Source organism: Chiloscyllium plagiosum, unplaced genomic scaffold (genome assembly GCF_037043375.1).
Source record: "Chiloscyllium plagiosum isolate Xiang-an unplaced genomic scaffold, Cpla_swu_hap1 HiC_scaffold_10, whole genome shotgun sequence".
NCBI classification, from domain to species: domain Eukaryota; kingdom Metazoa; phylum Chordata; class Chondrichthyes; order Orectolobiformes; family Hemiscylliidae; genus Chiloscyllium; species Chiloscyllium plagiosum.
In genome coordinates, this window is record NW_028270148.1 from 91,638,597 (window position 1) to 91,660,290 (window position 21,694).

Here is a 21,694-nt window from a genome sequence, read left to right on the forward strand (position 1 = left end):
TTACAAATTCTGCTCCACCTAGACCTCACACTCAATGTTGGGAAAATTAAAATCTCCAATCACCACCACCCTATTGCTCCTACATCTTTCCATAATCTGTCTACATATTTGTCCCTCGACCTCACTCACTGTTGGGAGGCCTGTAGTACAGCCCCAACATTGTTACTGCACCCTTCCTATTTCTGAGCTCTGCCCATATTGCCCTCCTTCAGCACAGCTGTGATATCATCTGTGACAGTAACGCAACACCTCCACCGCTTTTACCTCCCTCTCTATCCTGCCTGAAGCATCTATATCCTGGGATTTTGCCAATCTTGCCCTTGCCTCAATTAGGTCCCAGTAATAGTAATAACATCATACTCGCAGGTACTAATCCAAACCTTACCTACTATGCTTTGCGCATTAAAACAAATGCATCTCAGACACCTGTCCCTTTGTGCTCATCATCTGCTCCCTGCCTACTTTACCCCTTCGTCATGCTGACTTCATTATCTAGTTCCTTCCAGGCTTCAGTTATTAACTCCTTACTGTCCACTAACCACCTCATTTGGTTCCCATCCCACTGCCGCATGAGTTTAAACCCCTCACTAACAGCATCAGCAATAGCACTTCCAGAACATGGGTTCCAGTCCTGCTCAGGTGTAGACCATCTGATTTATAATAGTCCCACCTTTCCCAGAACTGATCGCAAATATCTGAACCCCTCCTCGTGCAGCCTCTCTCAAGTCACTCAGTCAACCTGCCTATTTTTTCATTTCTACTCTGAATAGCATGTGGCACTGGTAGCAATCCTCAAACGACTACCTCTCAGGTCCGATATTTTAAACTTGGCTCCTAACTCCCTAAATTCTGCTTGCAGGACCTCATCCTGTTTTTTTTTTGAAACGTATACCACTAGTGCCTGTATATGCACCGTAACAGCTGGCAGTTCACCCTCCCCCTTCAGAATGTCCTGCAGCCCATCTGAGACATGCCTGACCCGTGCATCTGGGAAGCAACAGGCCATTCAGGAGACTATTTTGACAACAAAACCACCTATCTACTCCCCTTAAAAGCTAAATCCCCTATGACTATAGCCCTTCCACTCTTTTTCCCACTCCTTCTGTAGAGCACAGCCAGCCATGGTGCCGTGAACCTGGCTACTGCTGCCTTCCCCTGGTGAGCCATCTCCCCTCACAGTATCCTAAATAGTACACCTATTTTGGAGGGAGATGACCACAGGGGACAACTGCACAGCCTTCTGATCTTTCTCTGCTTATTGGTCACCTATTCCCTTTCTTTCTCATCAATCCTAATCTATTGTGTGACCAATTCACTAAATGTGCTATCCACAATGCCCTCTGCATCGCGGATGCTCCAAAGTGAGTCTACCTGCAGCTCCAGAGCTCTCATGCAGTCTAACAAGAGCTGCAGATGAATGCACTTCCTGTATGTGAAGGAGTGAGGGATATCAGCCAGGTCCCTGAGCTCCCACATTAAGCAAGAGGAGCATAACACGGGTTTAGGATCTCCTGCCATTTTTACTCTTCAGCTAACTTATTCCAACTATAATATCAGATAGTAGATAAATGAAATCAAATCAAACAAAAACATTTTTTAAAAAACCAGTCACACTATTTACTAGCACACAATAAAAAGGAAAAAGAAAAACCTTATCAACACACCACAGTCTTTTTTTGGGTAGAGGGCAGTGGCAGGTGGGAGACACTACACGTGTAGTGTCTCAGGTTTAGCCACTGCCCAAATATATCAGTTCACTCACCTTCCCACACAGCGCAATTTGATCCCTTCAGGGATTGGTTCAAATGTGCTTAAGGAAGTATCCAGCTTCACCACCACTGATTTCCAGTCCACTTTCCCCCAACCCTGACAGCCCATCCGATTGCTGACTTTGTTCCACTCCACCTGAATGCTGGCCTTCACTGGCCAAAATTTCCCCAGCTTTCCAATTACTGACTCCTTCTTTACTTCCTGATATCTAGGACCATTTCCAAATGAATAGAAGCAGGAGACCTTGCCTGGTAATATTTATTTCATGCCTACTGTCTGGACTATCCCTTTGCCTAGCAGCCAGACAGAAAACAGACTGACAAGACAAAAATGAGTGACAGCAGTGCCACTTATCCAGCCTTGCCACATTCTTCATATTTCAGCTTCACCAGCTATTTCACTGCCTTCTGATAAATATCAATGGCTGTGCATTAATACAATTAATGTTCAAGCTTATTGTTGAAACTTGATATTCAACTTCTTCACAATCAATTTCTGTAAAAGCAGGGAACAGCGAGAGAATTTGGAAAGAAGGTGGGAGAAAGTTCCATGGCAGCCATTGTGATCTTAAAGCTTGCAAACCGTAAGATTACAGCTCACAACTCCAACTGGGTCCTGAACATTTTCAGAAACCCCGCTTTATGGAGAAAGGAAGTGAGTTAATGGTTTAGGTCAATGATGTGTTATCAAGACAACCAACTCTGGGTTCAAATCTTCTCAGCTCTTTGGCGGGGAGGGCAGTCAAAACGGTGGTGGACAACATTGAGACAAGAGCCACATATTTAACAGTTTACAGACATGAAACTTGCAAAGAGCATTTGGCATTCAAATGGGTTAATCTCTGATTTTGGTAATGCGTGCCAATATCAAGACGTGCTTTGGCCGCTTTACCTACTGCAGTTGGACTAACTTCTTGGAATTCTTGGGAAAGACAGACAGACATTCTTAATCAAACAATGGCCTTGGTGGCAGCAGGGTAATAAGTTGCCTTATGTCCCAGTTCCAGATCAAGTGGTCACTTCTAACTTTCAACCCAGTTAACATGGCTTCCCCACTAATTGCAAAATATATTGCACTGGTTCTGTTCCATTCTTCACAGATGCTGCCAGGTCAGTCGAGCACTGGCAACATTTCCTGTCTTTATTTCAATTTCCAGCAACCACACTATTTCCCTTTCATTTAAATTTTAGGTAGACTGGTTTGGCCAAATGCATTGTGTTGCAATTCTGTGCTTTTCCACTCATAAGTGTTAATACTGAGGATTAAGGACTGAGAAAAACATGGTACATTGATTAGCTTGGCAGTAGACTGAGGATGATAATGCCAATTTAACAAATAGTGCTGAGAGATTCAGGACAAAAACACAGACAATAGTCCAAGGGTTCTTTCCCTGTTCCCTGTCCTCTGACTTTACCTCTGCTGGCCAGTTCTCGGGCAGTTTGTTTTCCAATACCAGTGTTTGCTCCAGTTACGATTATAGTTTTTCCCGATACTGTTGCTTTACTTGGACACATTCCACCCGTTGCATAGTCTCTAAAAAGTAAATTAGATTACATTGAACTAGTGAGCATTTCAAAAGAAAAAGTAATTTATAAGCACTTTCATCACCACTGGACATCCTCGTACTTTACATCAAATTCAGCACTTTTTAAAGCGCAGTCATTGTTGCACTGACTGCAATCTTTTTACCAATATGTTTCCACAATACTTCCACAAACAGCAACATAATGGTAAGGTAAAAAAATAGATTAATGCTAACTTGGGATACATAAAGGTAAACTACACTCTCATCAGAGACACAACTGATGGTGGTTTAACCAGAGGGTCAGCACTCCTTAAGAGAGGGGGAATAGATTGAGAATAAACATTCACAATAACCTCATTCAGTGCAGGAATTGAATGCGTACTGTTGGCATCACAAGCTAGTCATCCAGCCAACTCCAATCCCCCTGAGAGGGGTCAGTTTTAAGAATTGACTATCACCAGGCATAACTCCATGAGATTTTTTACATGCATTCAAGCAGGTAAGTAGAACTTTGGTTTAATATCTCATTTGGTCCATTTGACAATGCAGACTTTCTTCAGTGCTGCAACACTGATTTGTGTGTTCACGCCTTAACCTCCTTTGTACCCAAAATCCTGTGATTTCCATGTGAGCGTGCGATCAGTGGAGTCACAGCAGACTTTCAATGACATAAGCATGAACTTGATAAAGCAACAAATTTAAAAGGGAACTCTGCATCTAAAACGGACACATTGCATGACCCAGTGCTGACCGAAGTGCCTGAAACAGGTAGAATCTGTCTGTTCTTTGCTGATACTACACCTGATATGAGAGGAATTCTATTCCAGAGGGCTGAACCTGATGCTTGGAATGGAAAGACTGCCACTGTACAGAATTAAAAGGCTCAATGTAATTCTTAAAAAAGCTATTGCCTTAAGCTAAAATGTACAATTTAGGTTACTCTATTTGCAGCAGTTTGCACTGATCCTTGAATTCCACTTTGAAAGAACCAGAGGATGGTTGCAGATAATCTCAACTTGAACTACCCAGTGCTTTCTCTCGTGCTCAACTAGTACATAGTGCTGGAAGAATTGCACTTGCTGACAATTTTTCTCCCTCAAATCAATTAGCTACTGCCCTATTTGTATTACATTACAAAGACAGACTTGAAGGGCCTCCAACGTCTTAATGAGTAGAGGGATTCCGTACAGCATAACGACAAGTAACACCAGACATTCCATGGTTCAAGTTTTAACTAGGAGCCAAATTAGATGATCTCAATTAAGGCAATGGTTGGGGTGCCATAATTGATGTAATACTTCAAGGTATGGAAGGGAATAATTTAGAGTAGGGTTTCCAGATGAGGTTGCAGAAGGTTTTTTCAAGGACCTTTCCCAAACATTCTTTGAGGTTTGCATGACCTTTTTCAATTTTCAGATGCTCTTTTCTCAATAACTACATTAATATTGATAGTCACTTGGCAACCTTATCTTCTGTATTTGTGTTGACCTTAATGTTTACTTCTTTCAAATGGACAAGACAACACAAATTCCAAAGACTGTAGGTTCTTGATAATTATACATAAATCTCCGATTTCTAATTTAAAAGTGAAAATTCTAACTAGTTGGCACTTATTGTGAATGCCTACCACATCTGCATCCTGTTAAAAGTAAATTGCAAGTGACGAGCCTCTCCAGCATTCTTCGCTTGTTCTAGCAACTTTGTTTCTTACCTCCTAATACTTGATTAAAAATGAATGCTGACAAATGCAGTGTACTAACTTTCAAAAGGTCTAACTGTGCCACAAGGGGAATACACAAATTAATTCTTTAGCACAAGATAACAATTAGATGAGGAATGATTTAACTCTCATGCTTGACGTTTCAGTGATTTTCTTTCCCCCCAGTGAAAGCATCCTCTTGCATGATTACTATACTGTACCAAGAGTTTGCTTGAAGTGCTTAACATGGAGGATGTTCTGGTGCTAAGAACACAAATCACTTTAGGGTAAAAGGTGAACTCACAAACTACATCCACCTCCCACAATATAATGTCACACCTTTTGCCATACACATTTAAAGTTTGTACCCCACCACAGAAATGCTGATTGTCTCCAACTGCTTAAATCATGGCATAAAGAGGACATTTAGCCTTTAATGTCCATGCTCAGTTCGACCTACTCTTTCCCCATGGCCCTACAAATAGTTTGAATATTTATTGAATATCTATCCAAACCTTCACACCTTGCTAATCATGAATTAACGTGAGTTTGACAATCAATTTAAGTAAAGTATAAAGTTACAAAATGAAAGAAGAAAAAAAAAGGAAAATGTTATCCAGCAACATTGCATCCAATGTACCAATTTCCATAGGCATCCTTAACTTTAACTGATGTCAATTACTTGAACAAATCCATTTGATTGCGTAAAACTGGCCAAAACACCTCTATTTCCAAGTCTTATGAAGAGTCCTTTCAGACTTTTCGATATATACTCCAATAGCCGTTTAGGTTATGACACCACTCTGGTAAAGGTGGGACTTCAACCCAGGCCTCTTGGCTCAAAGGTGTTGCCACTACAGCCCTAAAAAATTATATCATGCTTTCTCTATTTCAAGCGTTGGTGTAATCCTTCTTATGATGCAAAGGAAGTCAAACACAAATAGCACTCAAGCGTCTCTGAAGGAACAAAGTGCCCTTGTTACAAAAGAATTTAAGAGCCGGACAGCAGAGTCTCCAGTATTTCTCCACGAGCTCAACATGTCTCTCCATCACTAGCATCCCAGACCCAATTCAGGGACCATTTCTTGGTCCTTTCTAGGGGAATTCATTGGCCTCCCCAGTATACTCTGAACCCTAGTTTCTGCTTAGTGCATTTTCCAACTCTGGAAGGCAAACATGTAGAGATCAGATAAGGGTAAAATGAGCCTGGCTATTTCCCTGCTCCCAAATTAGTCAAATAACACCTTAACATTCACTGTCTAAGCTCATATTCTGAGCATCTTATTGAAGGGTTTATACAGCCAGATTCCAGCAACATCCAACACTTTCATAAGGGAAAGGACAAAACTGGCAAAAATCCTGGCTCCTTGGCATTTCCCTACCCAGAGAGTTGGCAATTCTAAGTTGCAATCAAAAATTAATTTTATCGTAAAAGAAAAAAAATTGACAGGGGACAAAACAATGATGAACTAGCTAAATTTTGGATAGAATTCAAGTTCATACAGTATTTTATACCACTGATCTGTACTGGCAGATACCATTTGAGAGCCTCAATGGATTTGTCAGAGATGCCTCAAACAACCTCCTCATTTAACTGAAGGATTTGGAATCCATATCCTTCACAAAATTCCTCTTTAAAAAGAAATATTTCATTTCGGGAATGGAGAAAATGCAAAGAAATCAGGAAAGCCAAATGTTACAAAGCTCAGAAATTAAATACGTAAGAAATGAAAAGCATAATTCAATGAACAACCCTCAATGAAATAAATCCAGCTCTGTTTAGAAGTTTCTTAATTGCATAATTCATTTCCAGAACTATATAGTAGGACAGGTCACAGAATCCGAAAAAAAGATAGTGAAGTGGGCAGTGGATTCTGGTTGATCTAACATCCACAACGAGAAAATATTCAAATACATATTAGAACCTGCTGTTAAGCTTTAGTTTTTTGAGCAGCATTAAGCAAAGATGTGTCTTAGAAGCAATAAAGCCCTTGGATCAGTCATTTAAAACAGTAAATGTCAGGAGTTTCTCAGATTTGATCAGCAGAGCATCACGTAGAAAGATAGCTGGCCTCTGTAAAAACCTGGCTGAAGATAGTGAAGGCGGCGTATGGTATGCTTTCCTTTATTGGTCAGAGTATTGAGTACAGGAGTTGGGAGGTCATGTTGTAGCTGTACAGGACATTGGTTAGGCCACTGTTGGAATATTGCATGCAATTCTGGTCTCCTTCCTATCGGAAAGATGTTATGAAACTTGAAAGGGTTCAGAAAAGATTTACAAGAGATGTTGCCAGGGTTGGAGGATTTGAGCTATAGGGAGAGGCTGAACAGGCTGGGGCTGTTTCTCCTAGAGCGTCGGAGGCTGAGGGGTGACCTTATAGAGGTTTACAAAATTATGAGGGGCATGGATAGGATAAATAGACAAAGTCCTTTCCCTGGGGTAAGGGAGTCCAGAACTAGAGGGCATAGGTTTAGAGTAAGAGGGGAAAGATGTAAAAGAGACCCAAGGGGCAATGTTTTCACACAGAGGGTGGTACGTGTACGAAATGAGCTGCCAGAGGATGCGGTGGAGGCTGGTACATTGCTACATTTAAGAGGCATTTGGATGGGTATATGAATAGGAAGGGTTTGGAGGGATATGGGCCGGGTGCTGAGAGGTGGAACTAGATTGGGTTGGGATATCTGGTCGGCATGGATGGGTTGGACCGAAGGGTGTGTTTCCATGCTGTACATCTCTATGACTCTAAGAAGCCAAAACGCTAATACTCCACTACTGCACACTATCCTTTCTTAGTTAGAAGTACATGTGTGAACACTAGATGAGCCTACAAAGTCTGAGGTCAAACAGCTGACACGAACTTAAATACTGACTTTGTAAACATTGTTAGTAGATTGTCATGTCTTTGGCAACTGTCCTCAAGAAAGTCAAATATGATCATGAGAGAAAAAAGATGTTCAAAATTAAAAAAAGGTCATCAATGTATTTGAATTCTTTGATCAGGACATTTAGTGTTCAGTATCAGAACAGCTGTTTGATCCAACTGGCTGAAATCAAACATACATGCTCCAGTTAGTCATTCTCTCAAGCAACATAATCCAATCCTAAAAGCACTGTGCTGTATGGCTGTTCTCAGGGGTGCACACCAAAACAAAATGTATCTGGAGGACTATCAACTAGTAAAATTCAAGTGGATTCAAGACTATTATTTTCAACTTAAATAAAAGGTAATGATGAAGGCATGAAAGCAGAAACAGCTGAAGTGATCTGGCAAATTAGGTTAATGAATAGGTCAATGGTGATATTATAGTAGACATGTAAGGGGATATTTCAAAATACACATATTTATAAATTCAAAGGAAAGGACTTGCGGTTAACTAGAGTTAGAGCTGTACAGCACAGAAACAGACCCTTTGGTCTTAGTCATTCGTGCCTAGCAGATATCCTAAACCAACCAAATGTCAGCACTTGGTCCATATCCCTTTTAACCCTTCGTATTCATAGGCCCACCCTGATGCCTTTTAAATCTTTTAACTGTACCTGCCCCCACCATCTCCTTTTGGCAGCTCCTTCCAAACACACATCACCCTATGTGTGAAAAAGTTGCCCCTCAGGTCCCTTTTAAATCTTCCCCCGAACACCTTAAATCTAGGCCCTCTAGTTTTGGACTCCCCTATCCTGCGGAAAAGGCCTGAGCTATTCACCTGATCATACCCCTCATGATTTGATAAACTGAAAAGATGAACATTCTTACCAAACTTAAAGTGAACAAAGACGTAAATTGTGCAAAAAATGGATTGCAGGTCAGAAATTTGAACAGAATATTAAAAAAACAGAATGACAAAAAATGTAAAGGAGGGAAATTTGAGTAAGAGAGCACTAGAGATATTAAAAATATACACTGAAGCACTTTTTTTGTAAGTTAAAGTGAGCAGTGGTCTGAAAGAAAGTGACTCTAAGGAATTTTTAGCGTAAAATATGATGGCATATGAAGTAAACAGGTATTTTACAATGCTCTTCAATATAGAGGATCCAAATAACATCTCAGAAATAATTTTAAAACCAGGACATGGCATGGAGGGAGGAATTCAAGAAAGTAACAACCATCAGGGAAGTGGTATTGAGCAAATTATTGGAGCTGCAGATTGACAAGTCCCAGGATCCCAACGTATTTTTATCCTAGGGTCTTGAAAGTAGTGGCTAGTAATGTAATAAATGCATTGGTTAATTTTTTTCAAAATTTCCTGACTTCAGTTCCATTAGATTGGAAAATATAAAGTGTCATGCCTTTATTCAGAAAGGAAAGGAGATAGAGCAATAAACTACAGGTCAGTTAACTTGGCAGGGCGAATGTGTTTGAAACTATTATTAAAGCACAACATTACTAAACCTCAAAGTAATCAGGCAACATGGTTTTGTGAAAAAGAAATGGTGTCCAATTAATTTATTGGAGCTCTTCTGACGAAACAGCATGTGCTATGGATAAAGGGGACTAGTTGATGTGTAGTACTTGGATTGCCAGAAGATCCATTTTAGCAGGAAAATTAAATATAGCATATTATCCAAATAGTGATAGGAGAGCTTTGAGATAGAGTAATCTACATTTCCTGCTATTTAAATGGCATTACTTTAATTTGCAGGTATAGCAAGTAATTATGAAAGCTAATTGAGTGCCACTGATTAAGACTAAGTAGACCAGTTATGTTTCAGTTATACATGACACTGGTACCACATCAGGAGTACCACGTAAATGCATTGATTACCTCATTGCAGCTAAGATGTCAGCCTGGTGGACATAGTTCAGCAAAGCTTACTCGAGCGATATGGGTGGGTTTTCGAATGAGGAATGGTTGTGGACTGGCAAGGTTTCTCTCTGCTGGAATTGAAGAGTAAGAGGTGAATTATTTGAAACAAAGATCCTAAGGAGTCTTGACAGTACGCATGTGGAAAAAAAAATGTTTCCTCTGGTGGGACAGTTTAGAACTAAGAATACTCTTTCAAATGAGGGGTTGCCCTTTTTAGACTGAGGCAAGAAAGGGGTTAATTGCAGGAAAAGCCGTGTTTTCATACAGACAGCAAACACCGAATGTAACAAGAAAGACAGGAGTTACTTCTGATAACGTGGAAGCAAAATCTTGAGGTCTCCTGAAGCAGAACCAATATTGGGATGAATGAATCTATTGAAACATCAATAACTTGCAAGATAGAACATTGGATTCTTATACAACACCAGACCAAAACTCCACATGGATCAAAAATGTGTTGCTGGAAAAGCGCAGCAGGTCAGGGAGCATCAAAGGAACAGGAGAATCGACGTTTCGGGAATAAGCCCTTCTTCAGGCTTTTGCCCGAAACGTCGATTCTCCTGTTCCTTTGATGCTCCCTGACCTGCTGCGCTTTTCCAGCAACACATTTTTAAGCTCTGATCTCCAGCATCTGCAGTCCTCACTTTCTCCACAAGGATCAAACCTTGGACACACCCAGAGACAGATTCCATCATTAATTGGTAACAACCAAGTTGAGTTGGGAGGCTTAACTTGCTTACTTGAGGGGTCTATGTTGGTTGCTGCATGCAATAAAGTTGAAATCATTGTTTCAGTACTTGATTGGTTGAGAGATTTCTTAACAAGTTAGCCAAATTAAAAAGGTAGTCTATGGTGATTTACCTACAACAATACCAAAACCTTTTTAATTTTAGCAAAGTTGGAGCTTTCTCATTTGTTGGAAAACTAACTTCTCTCTCCAATGAGGTATTTTTCAACACACCAACCCTTTCCTATTCCTCACCTCACCTTATTTTCCACTAGTTGCCCAATTGAAGTATTTCCCATCCTCAAATAAAGTGACCTTGTTATTTGCACAAAACTACACGCACTATGTGCCCCATTGTAAATTGAACTTCACCCCAGTTTCATGCTCCCATTCTCTCCCTTTCCTTCCTTCTTATATTATCAACATGATTGTCAAAACATGACAATGTTCCACAGAAAAAAATCAAAGTTACTTTACAAGGTTAAGTTTCAAATCAGTGGATTGCTCCATGTTAAAATATTATCAAAGACGTTAAGTATTTGTGATGCCAATGAGCTGGCTTTGATAATATTTCTTTAATTTATTATCGAAGACATTTAGAACTAATCACTACATTAAAACATTCAAATACTAAAATCTTAATTTTATAATGGGTGGTTTTCAACGGTTCAATTGAAGAAACAAAAACTCAGACAGAACCCACACTTCACAGAAATCTTAGTGACAAAAATAACTTGCGGCTTTTCTAACCAAAGAAACAAAAAATACCTTTGCACTGCTGAAAGATGTAGCAAAGTCCAAAACGTATGATTCTTGCCAGGAACAAAATGTAGCTGCACAAAACCACTGCATGCCTGCTATCAAACATGGGTGAATACTTCAAAAGAATACTGGTGGTTTCCTTTCTCACACTTCAAAAAAGGTTATTATACTATAAATACATTGAAAGGCTTTTATAAATATTGAACAAGAATTATCTGAAGTGTAAAATCAGTCCAGTTGTGATACTTGCATGTTACTGTTGTGGTTCTGTTCGCTGAGCTGGAAATTTTTGTTGCAAACGTTTCATCCCCTGTCTAGGTGACATCCTCAGTGCTTGGGAGCCTCCTGTGAAACGCTTGTGTGGTGTTTCCTCCAGTATTTATAGTGGCCTGTCCCTGCCGCTTCCGGTTGTCAGTTTCAGCTGTCCGCTGTAGTGGCCGGTATATTGGGTCCAGGTCGATGTGTTTGTTGATTGAATCTGTGGATGAGTGCCATGCTTCTAGGAATTCCCTGGCTGTTCTTTGTTTGGCTTGCCCTATAATGGTAGTGTTGTCCCAGTCGAATTCATGTTGCTTGTCGTCTGCGTGTGTGGCTACTAAGGATAGCTGGTCGTGTCGTTTCGTGGCTAGTTGATGTTCATGGATGCGGATCATTAGCTGTCTTCCTGTTTGTCCTATATAGTGTTTTGTGCAGTCCTTGCATGGGATTTTGTACACGACATTATTGATCAAGACACTATTCAAAAGGGACAACACACTGCAGCACACCAGAACTGCAAAAAGAGGAAGAGAAACACCTGTACAAGGTATTCGCCAAAAACGGATACCCGCGCAATTTCATCAACAGATGCCTAAGAGAAAGACAACGGAACGAGGACATGCCGCAACCCAAAGGACTAGCCACACTACCATACATCAGGAGCATTTCAGAACTGACAGCCAGACTACTACGACCACTAGGACTTATAACAGCACACAAACTAACAGCCACCCTCAGACAACAACTCACCAGAACGAAGGACCCGATACCCAGCATGAGCAAAACTAATGTAGTGTACAAAATCCCATGCAAGGACTGCACAAAACACTATATAGGACAAACAGGAAGACAGCTAACGATCCGCATCCATGATCATCAACTAGCCACGAAACGACACGACCAGCTATTCTTAGTAGCCACACACGCAGACGACAAGCAACATGAATTCGACTGGGACAACACTACCATTATAGGGCAAGCCAAACAAAGAACAGCCAGGGAATTCCTAGAAGCATGGCACTCATCCACAAACTCCATCAACAAACACATCGACCTGGACCCAATATACCGGCCACTACAGCGGACAGCTGAAACTGACAACCGGAAGCGGCAGGGACAGGCCACTATAAATGCCGGAGGAAACATCACAGAAGCGCTTCACAGGAGGCTCCCAAGCACTGAGGATGTCACCTAGACAGGGGACGAAACGTTTGCAACAAAAATTTCCAGCTTGGCGAACAGAACAACAACAACGAGCACCTGAGCTACAAATCTTCTCACAAACTTTGAACTTACATGTTACCTTTCAAATTCATTTTTTTTATTTTGGTGATCTTCTCTTTTAGATATTGATTACACAATATTGGCACATGTTTCTTCAGTAACACTCAAAGGCTATCAGACAGGCATGTCGCATATTAAACTAAATTTAAAAAAAACTCCTCACTTTTGCTTTGAACTTTGATGGAAATGTCAAGATACAAAGTTCAGGTGTGGACACATTTGTAGCACAATAATCTGAAGATTATGGCCTCAAAGCTGGTTAACTGTGCTATATATAACAAGCCTGAAGGGCTTTTGCTCGAAACGTCCATTTTCCTGCTCCTTGGATGCCGCCTGACCTGCTGTGCGTTTCCAGCACCACTCTCTAATCTTGATCTGATCTCCAGCATCTGCAGTCCTCACTTTCGCCTAATTGTGCTATATTTGTCAAACATTAAGTGAATTAAAACATGGACTGTAATAAAAGACGTAGGGCTGAACTTTACCACAAATCCACGCGGTGTCAATTCTGGCAAGCAAAGCAAGTTCTCATGCTGTGTTCCCTCGTTACCTGTGCACCACACTATGGCAGCCCACTTGTCATATTCTCCCACTCACCATTGGAAGTAGGTGCAATTACTGTGAGACATTGGATACCTGGTTCCAGCACTATTTAAAATGCACCAAGTCAAGCGCTGGCAATTTGGAGATGCCCAGCACAGTTTGTAGTATTCACGCTAGACATGCCAAACAATTAGAAGTTGGCCCTCTTAGAGGTTCTGGTGGACACAGTGGCACGAAAGAGGGGTTCCACTTCCTGCAGGACCAGCAGAGGAAATGGCAACACCAGACTCTGCCAACCTGGTTGTCACCTAGTTCAAAGCAATGTTAGCAGTCCAGAAAGACACCCAGCATTTACCATCTTGTCACGTTACACTCACTCCACTATTGTGCCCACCTCCCACAAAGGCTCAAGGTCACTCACGCCAATTGCCCCACACCACAAAGCGTTCATGACCTTTTTGCTGCCTACACTCAGTCTTGAGATATTAAAGGGTTAATTTGCTCTGCGGACCTGCAGGAAATTGGATGTCCCGAGGCTATGGTGGGATGCCTCTGACTTACGGGTAGATTGTAAGGAACTTACATTCCCATCCCTTACCATTCAGAGCCATTTGCATGGCCATTTCCTCGTTATTCAGAATAAAAAAAAGAACTCAACAACCTATTCATAAATCACTAAGAACATTACAGTTGGAATTTTGACTACTCTGCAGTTAAAAAACGATTCACAACAAATTTGACCATTAAGGGATGATTTACATTTTATTGTTTCTGGAAATGATGTGGTCATTGCCTTGTGTAACTGTGGCATGCAACTGTGGGGGGATGGCTGGGGGTTGTCTTCTGGACATTACTGACTCTAATGTAAAGATTTTGTGTCAAGGAAGGACAGTTTCCTTTGTTCAGAGAGATCCCTTGAAATGGCTTCGCAAGCATTGCAAAGTGTTAAGGGTTTCTCCAGAAAGCTTATACTGTACTGTGCTTAAATAAATTTTGCTGTTCAAAGTTGTGTGTTGCAGTTGCATCAAGTGCGTAAGAATTCCAACGAAAAAGATGATAATCTCACAACCTTGCCCCACTTGCACCTACTCTTGCTCAGCCCAGTCTACCCCAGCACCTTTAACCTTGAATGGTCTACATGCTGCCTACTCATTCATACAAAATACCTCACCACCATTTCCCCACATGGACCAACCCTAACAGCTGTGTTAGCCACATTCTCTTTACTTAATCCCTCCTTTGTCTCATTCCATAACAAAATAAACCACAATAAGGAGTCAGCCAGCACCGCTGACAGGTGTCTGATATTTGCTCTTCATCCATGAGAATCCTGGTACTGTCTGCTGAGGACAACAACCATTGATGCAGTGATGCCAAACATGCACGTCCCAGCAACCATGTAAGAAGCACTGCATTATTATGCTAGTCTACCCATTGTTCATTACACGTTCTTTTGTTTTCTGATGGTACCAGTGGCATCTCTGTGGTCTTAGTGGCTAAGAGGCGAGCCCCACAACACATTTCTTCCTCCAGCTCTGAAGAAGCCATGTATCCTGCAGAGCATGCACAAGCAAAAGCAGACTCCTGAAGCCTCCACCAGGTCAGATATTGAAAAACCTGGCCAGTACTTTAGCTGGATTAGAGTTGGGAGCACCTCCCAGTGAGCATATCACAACAATGGTTGAGGAACAAACACCTCAGGTCACTGGCACTTGGAGGACTGCTGGAGACCAGGCATTTGCTTTGCCTCAGGCTCAACAGGATCCCATGGTGTCAGCCATTATGAACTTTATTCAAATGCAGAAGCAGACACAGGAGCAGCAGACAGGTTTGCTGAAGGCACTAGGTAGGCTGACAATGGTTGCAAGACTGCACCAACAATATCTGCATCATGCTTGCCTCAAGCATGCAAGCATCTGGCTACCTCCATGCATACAAAGCACTCAGTTTGCTGGATAAATGCATGGAGCTATGCTCCTCTACTCTCGCCACAGGTGCTCAGCATCAATAGTAAGGATGAAGGGAGTTAAGGGATCTTATTATTCCAGGTGCCTCTTGCTCAAAAGATGACAGAAAAGGTGCCAGTAGGTTCCTAGCTGGAGGAGGTACCACATACAAGCACCCAGAAGTCTCCTTTCAAGCCACTTCAGAAGTGACTGAGCCTTTCACCTGCCCTAACAGTCCCATGTGGGACTTCAAGTTCAGAAAGGTATACCCGCCTCTCGGAAGTACACAAATCTGGGCTCTCTAACCATCAAATGCCCATGGTTCCTGCTCAAAACTCCAAGATTAATGGGTTCCACAACAAGGCAGGACTGCATCTAGATGTAGATGGAGGAAATGGAAGACCATCTGAGGGCATACAGATGTCAAATTACATTTCATTCTAAATATATGTTCACTTTTCATCAAACGCTGTGCGAGCAAATGTTTAGTTACAACTACAAGATGGAAGATACCAGATCCCGGCCATCTTAATGCTACACAAGGTATTAGGATGTGAAGGGAGAAGCTCTTACACCATATGCAGGTTACGAAAACTTGGAAGATGCTTTGAACTTGGACAAGTATCCTTCCAGGCCGCAATATGTTGCTTGTGTATCACAAATATTACTGGCATCAATTCTTCGTGATGCATGTGGTCAAAGCTGCTTGAAGCCAGGATCTGCAATCCATAAGGTAATGCCCAAGGTTCACATACAGCATGTCGTGCCTGCAGGTGTCTTTTTCTTCTATATCATAAGGGAATATAACTTTTTTATGAAGCCTTCAAAAGGCAAAAATAAAAGCTCACTCAGAACGAAATACATATGCCATGCACTTGGCATGCAGTAAATGGCATTCATTTTTCAGTTCCATTGCACACTTGCTATTTGCATTAAGATGGAAGGAAGCATCAATCACATTTCATACAGCAAGTTTCAGGCTCAGTCATCTATCCTTGGTGAACCCCCAAATATACACATTGCCTTCTTGGTAGCCATTCCCATCAACCCCATTGATTTTGAACCTCCCCACATTTGTACCCAAACCAATAATCAAACTGGTCATCTGCTACTTTATTCCTCCAAGCCCCAGGCAGAGAGGCAATATACTAGTAGTCATACGTCGCCTCCTCCAAAGGCATGGTAGTGTTGACTGCTGATAACTCTCCTACTCACCCCCACCCCAACCCCTGGCATGCTTTACTTTCTGTTCCCCTTTTCCACATGGTTCGTTACCATCCTCACAACCGTAGTCCACATGTATCCCAGTTGACTGACTCCAGTCCCCACAAATGAGTCCCCCAGCTTTCCTCCCACAGCAGTGGCCCAGATACTAATCCCCTTGACTTTTATTGAACAGACAGTGATAACTTACCATGGCCCACCCCTTTGACCAAATGGGATGGACAGCTGCAATTAATGGCTGGCCAGACCCCGACTGATCTTTGTGCAGCTCCCAGAATTTCCTACAACTCCTCAAACTGGTGGTATGGGCCCAAAGGAACAACCTTGGCCCACTCCCCAGACACAACACCCCGACTCCAACTGGCCAAGCAGCCAACTGAATGTACCCAAGCCTCAACACTGATAATGAGAGGTTGTTCTTAATTTACTCTTCTGGGACCACTTGACGAAAGGATGTCTACTTTGACTTCACTGACGACTACTCTCCCAAAACTGAGAGACATGGCAACTTAAGTGCAACCATAAGGCGTAGGTATGAGATTGACATCATATGCGGCTACACAACAACACATCTGTCTCCTTGACTGACAACTGCTTAGAACCATGACCAGCTATCTTGTTTTGTGTCTGCACTAAAAGGCAAGTCATAACATAGGTACTGAAACCATTCAAGCTCTGGAAAAAGGGGACAAATTGCAAAAAAGCATGGTAAGATAGAAATACTGTTAGCTTCCAAGCAGATGCAAAATAAGTGAACACTAAGCTGAATGAGGACATAGTGGACAGCGAAGAGGGTTACCTCAGATTACAACAGGATCTTGACCAAATGGGCCAATGGGCTGAGAAGTGGTAGATGGAGTTTAATTCAGATAAATGCGAGATCCTGCATTTTGGGAAAACAAATCTTAGCAGGACTTATACACTTAATGGTAAGTTCCCAGGGAGTATTGCTGAACAAAGATACCTTGGAGTGCAGGTTCATAGCTCCTTGAAAGTAGAGTCGCAGGTAGATAGGATAGTGAAGCTGGCGTTTGGTATGCTTTCCTTTATTAGTCAGAGTATTGAGTACAGGAGTTGGGAGGTCATGTTGCAGCTGTACCGGACATTGGTTAGGCCATTGTTGGAATATTGTGGGCAATTCTGGTCTCCTTCCTATCGGAAAGATGTTGTGAAACTTGAAAGGGTTCAGAAAAGATTTACAAGGATATTGCCAGGGTTGAAGGATTTGAGCTATAGGAAGAGGCTGAACAGGCTGTTTTCCCCGGCGCGTCGGAGGCTAAGGGGTGACCTTATAGAGGTTTACAAAATTATGAGGGGCATGGATATGGTAAATAGGCAAAGTCTCTTCCCTGGGGTCAGGGAGTCCAGAACTAGACGGCATAGGTTTAGGATTATTGGTGCTGGAAGAGCACAGCAGTTCAGGCAGCATCCAAGGAGCAGCGAAATCGGGCTTTTGCCCGAAATGTCGATTTCGCTGCTCCTTGGATGCTGCCTGAACTGCTGTGCTCTTCCAGCACCAATAATCCAGAATCTGGTTTCCAGCATCTGCAGTCACTGTTTTTACCTCGGCATAGGTTTAGGGTGAGGGGGAAAAGATATAAAAGAGACCTAAGGGGCAACTTTTTCACACAGAGGGTGGTACGTGTATGGAATGAACTGCCAGAGGAAGTGGTGGAGGCTGGTACAATTGCAACATTTAAAAGGCATTTGGATGGGTATATGAATAGGAAGGGTTTGGAGGGATATGGGCCGGGTGCTGGCAGATGGGACTACATTTGGTTGGGATAGCTGATCGGCATGGATGGGTTGGACCGAACAGTCTGTTGCCATGCTGTACATCTCTATGACTCTACATCCTGGGAGGTGCAATCTATGAAATAAATACCTGACCTTACATGCAAAGTGTCTTTGCAGCAGCATTCAAAAATGGTGGGTGCATGTCTACGCACCCAGAGACGTTGGTAGCTGATGTCAAAGATGGAGGGCCGGAGAAGTTAGCAACAAATTGGATATGCAAGGCCACCACTCAAATTTGCATGCCAGGAACTGTCATGATTCAATGTCTATCTGACACACGGGAGAATGGGAAGCTGTGTATAAATTAAACAAAATTCAATAATAATGAGATGTTAATACATGCTACTACATGCACTATGCCGCTCATCACTCACTGTTGAGAAGCACACCTCGTCATTCTCAACATGAAGAATTCCAAACTGGCCATCTTCTAAGACTTTCCGAACATTCTCACTAATACCATGTCAGTGATGAGGAATATTCTACCATTTTTGTCATTGACACTTCAAAAGAATAAACTTACCCACAACTTGAAAGCCACTTCTGAATCCCTCTCTCACTCTCAGACAGTACATTCTAAATCCGAACTATGTACTGCCTGAAGGTTAAAAGCAGCACAGCATGTGCACGATTCCCAGATCCCCACAAGTTTTGGACCCATACATAAAAAATTAGGGCTGCAATTCATCTGGTTTTGTTGAGGTACAGTTGCCTGTTTAAAAGTTACTAGACAAATTAAATCAGTCTCAAGCACACTTCAAACAAGCAGTCAGCAGTAAAAAGTTGAAAGCATAGTTCCATCCACTCCAGCCAACCTCGAAGTATTGAATGACTAGGACCTGCATTCAATATTACATGCTAATCAAGGTAGGCTGATTCTAATTATCCTTCTCTTACTGCTTACCTTTATTGAGGTGAGCAATTCAATACAGACCAAGAATCAAAAGGCTTTTAAAAATGGTTACGTGCAGTAACTTGAAAATATGATTTGATTTATTAAAAAGTAATTAAAAAAAAGTCAGATGATAGAAAACTTGACAAATAAAACAAAAGAGCATTTGGTCCTTTGCATCTGTGCCAATTGACAAAGAACCAGCTGGCATAATATACCTCTCTCCACAAAGTCTACATTCCTGCAAGTCACAGTTCAAGTTGCAACATTTAAATATTTGGGAAAGCAAATCTTAGCAAGACTTATACAGTTAATGGTAAGGTCTTAGGGAGTGTTGCTGAACAAAGAGACCTTGGAGTGCAGGTTATTAATTCCTTGAAAGTGGAGTTGCAGGATAGGATAGTGAAGGTGGTGTTTGGTATGCTTGCCTTTATTGGTCAGAGTATTGAGTACAGGAGTTGGGAGGTCATGTTGCGGCTGTACAGGACATTGGTTAGGCCACTTTTGGAATATTGCGTGCAGTTCTGGTCTCCTTCCTTATTGGAAGGATGTTGTGAAACTTGAAAGGGTTCAGAAAAAAATTACAAAGATGTTGCCAGGGTAGGAGGAATTGAGCTATAGGGAGAGGATGAATAGGTTGGGGCTGTTTTCCCCAGAGCACCAGAGGCCGAGGAGTGACCTTATAGAGGTTATTAAAATCATGAAGGGCATGGATAGGATAAGGTAGGTCTTTACCCTGGGGTGGGAGAGTACACAACTAGAGGGAATAGGTTTAGGTGAGAGGGGAAAGATATAAAAGAGACTTAAGGGGAAACTTTTTCATACAGAGGGTGGTACGTGTATGAAATGAGCTGCCAGAGGAAATGGTGGAGGCTCGTACAATTGCAACATTTAAAAAGGCATCTGGATGGGTATATGAAAAGGAAGAGTTTGGAGGGATGTGGGCCGGGTGCTGGCAGGTGGGACTAGATTGGGTTGGGATATCTGGTTGGCATGGACGAGTTGGACCAAAGGGTCTGTTTCTGTGCTATACATCTGTATGTATCTATGTATTTTGGATGTCAAGTGTTTTGACCTCCACAATACTGAGGCACAGTGTTCCAGATCGTTGCAGCTTTTTAGTTTAAAAAGAAAATTTCATAAAAAGCCAAACTGGTCAAAGAGGCTATTTGGCCCATCGAATCTGTATTGACCCTCCGAAGAGCACCCACCCAGTCCACTCCCCCACTCTATCCCCACAATCCCATGTTTACCATGGATAATGCCGTTCTTTTACGTATCCCTGAACACGGAAGGGCAATTTTGCTGAGTCAATCCACCTAATCTTCTTCCCTCTAATTGTACTTTTTACTTCAAGCCTACATCTCTTCATTTGAGCTCTACTATGATAAACAGGTTATGTCCAAGTACCTAATCAAAGTCCCTTCATTTTAAAGTCCTTAATTAGGCCAATCCCCAGCTTTTTCTGCTCTTAAACAACAAGTGCTCCAATCCTGCCACTTAGCCACATATTTTCTACTCCTAGCAACTTCCTTTTACACCTCCTCCATGCCTTCTCCAATGCAATTATAACTTAGCTACAACATTGTAACCATAATAGCAAGTGGAACTATTGTTGCATATGGTTCCAGTAAAATATCAGGTGGGCAGAGGGGTACGATTGCCTTATTGGCAAAAAATGAAATTAAATCAATAGTAAGAAACCAAGTAGGGTCAGATGGTAGAACCTGAGTGAGTAGAATTGGTGAACCACAAAAGGTTAGAAAATAAAACAGCTGAAGTTATGTACAGGCCTCCAAACAGTAGTCAGAAGCTGGGGCACAAGACACACGAGGAGATAGAAACGATATGTAGGAAAGGCAAGACTGCAGTGAACATGGGGGATTTCGACATGTAGGTGGATTGGGAAAATCAGGTTGGTGGTGGATCACAAGAAATGGAATTTGTGGAATGCTTTTTAGAGCAACTTGTGGAGGGGTCCACCAGGGAACAGGCAATTCTGGATTTAGTATTGTGCAATGAGGCAAACTTGATAAGGTGAAGGGACCCCTTCAGAGGCAGTGATCACAAAATGATTGAATTTACTCTGCAATTTGAGAGGAAGAAGATATAATCAGAGGCACAATATTACAGTCAAATCAAGGCAAGTACAGAGCAATGAGGGAGGAGCTGGATAGAATTGACTGAGAGGGGAGCTTAGCAGAGTTTAAATCAGATACATGCGAGGTGCTGCATGTTGGGAAAGCAAATCTTAGCAGGACTTATACACTTTAGGGTAAGGTCCTAGGGAGTGTTGCTGAACAAAGAGACCTTGGAGCGCAGGTTCATAGTTCCTTGAAAGTGGAGTTGCAGGTAGATAGGATAGTGAAGAAGGCGTTTGGTATGTTTTCATTTATTAGTCAGAGTATTGAGTACAGGAGTTGGGAGGTCATGTTGCGGCTGTACAGGACATTGGTTAGGCTAT

At 42.0% G+C, this 21,694-nt stretch overlaps 1 protein-coding gene across 6 annotated transcripts in view; it reads right to left on the reverse strand.

Moving 5' to 3' along the window:
- LOC122553002 (retinol dehydrogenase 13-like) overlaps nt 1-21,694 on the reverse strand; it is a 92,962-nt gene that overhangs the window by 40,594 nt on the left and 30,674 nt on the right. For 4 of the 6 annotated variants that reach the window (XM_043696394.2, XM_043696392.2, XM_043696386.2 and 1 more), the window contains exon 2: nt 3,185-3,303. The exons of 1 other annotated variant lie outside the window; for it this stretch is intronic. In XM_043696394.2, the coding sequence (XP_043552329.1) occupies nt 3,185-3,303 (119 nt within the window). Of the gene's footprint in view, nt 1-3,184; nt 3,304-9,755; nt 9,869-21,694 lie in introns of all 6 variants that reach the window. One more of the 6 variants, XM_043696387.2, reaches the window with a different exon arrangement.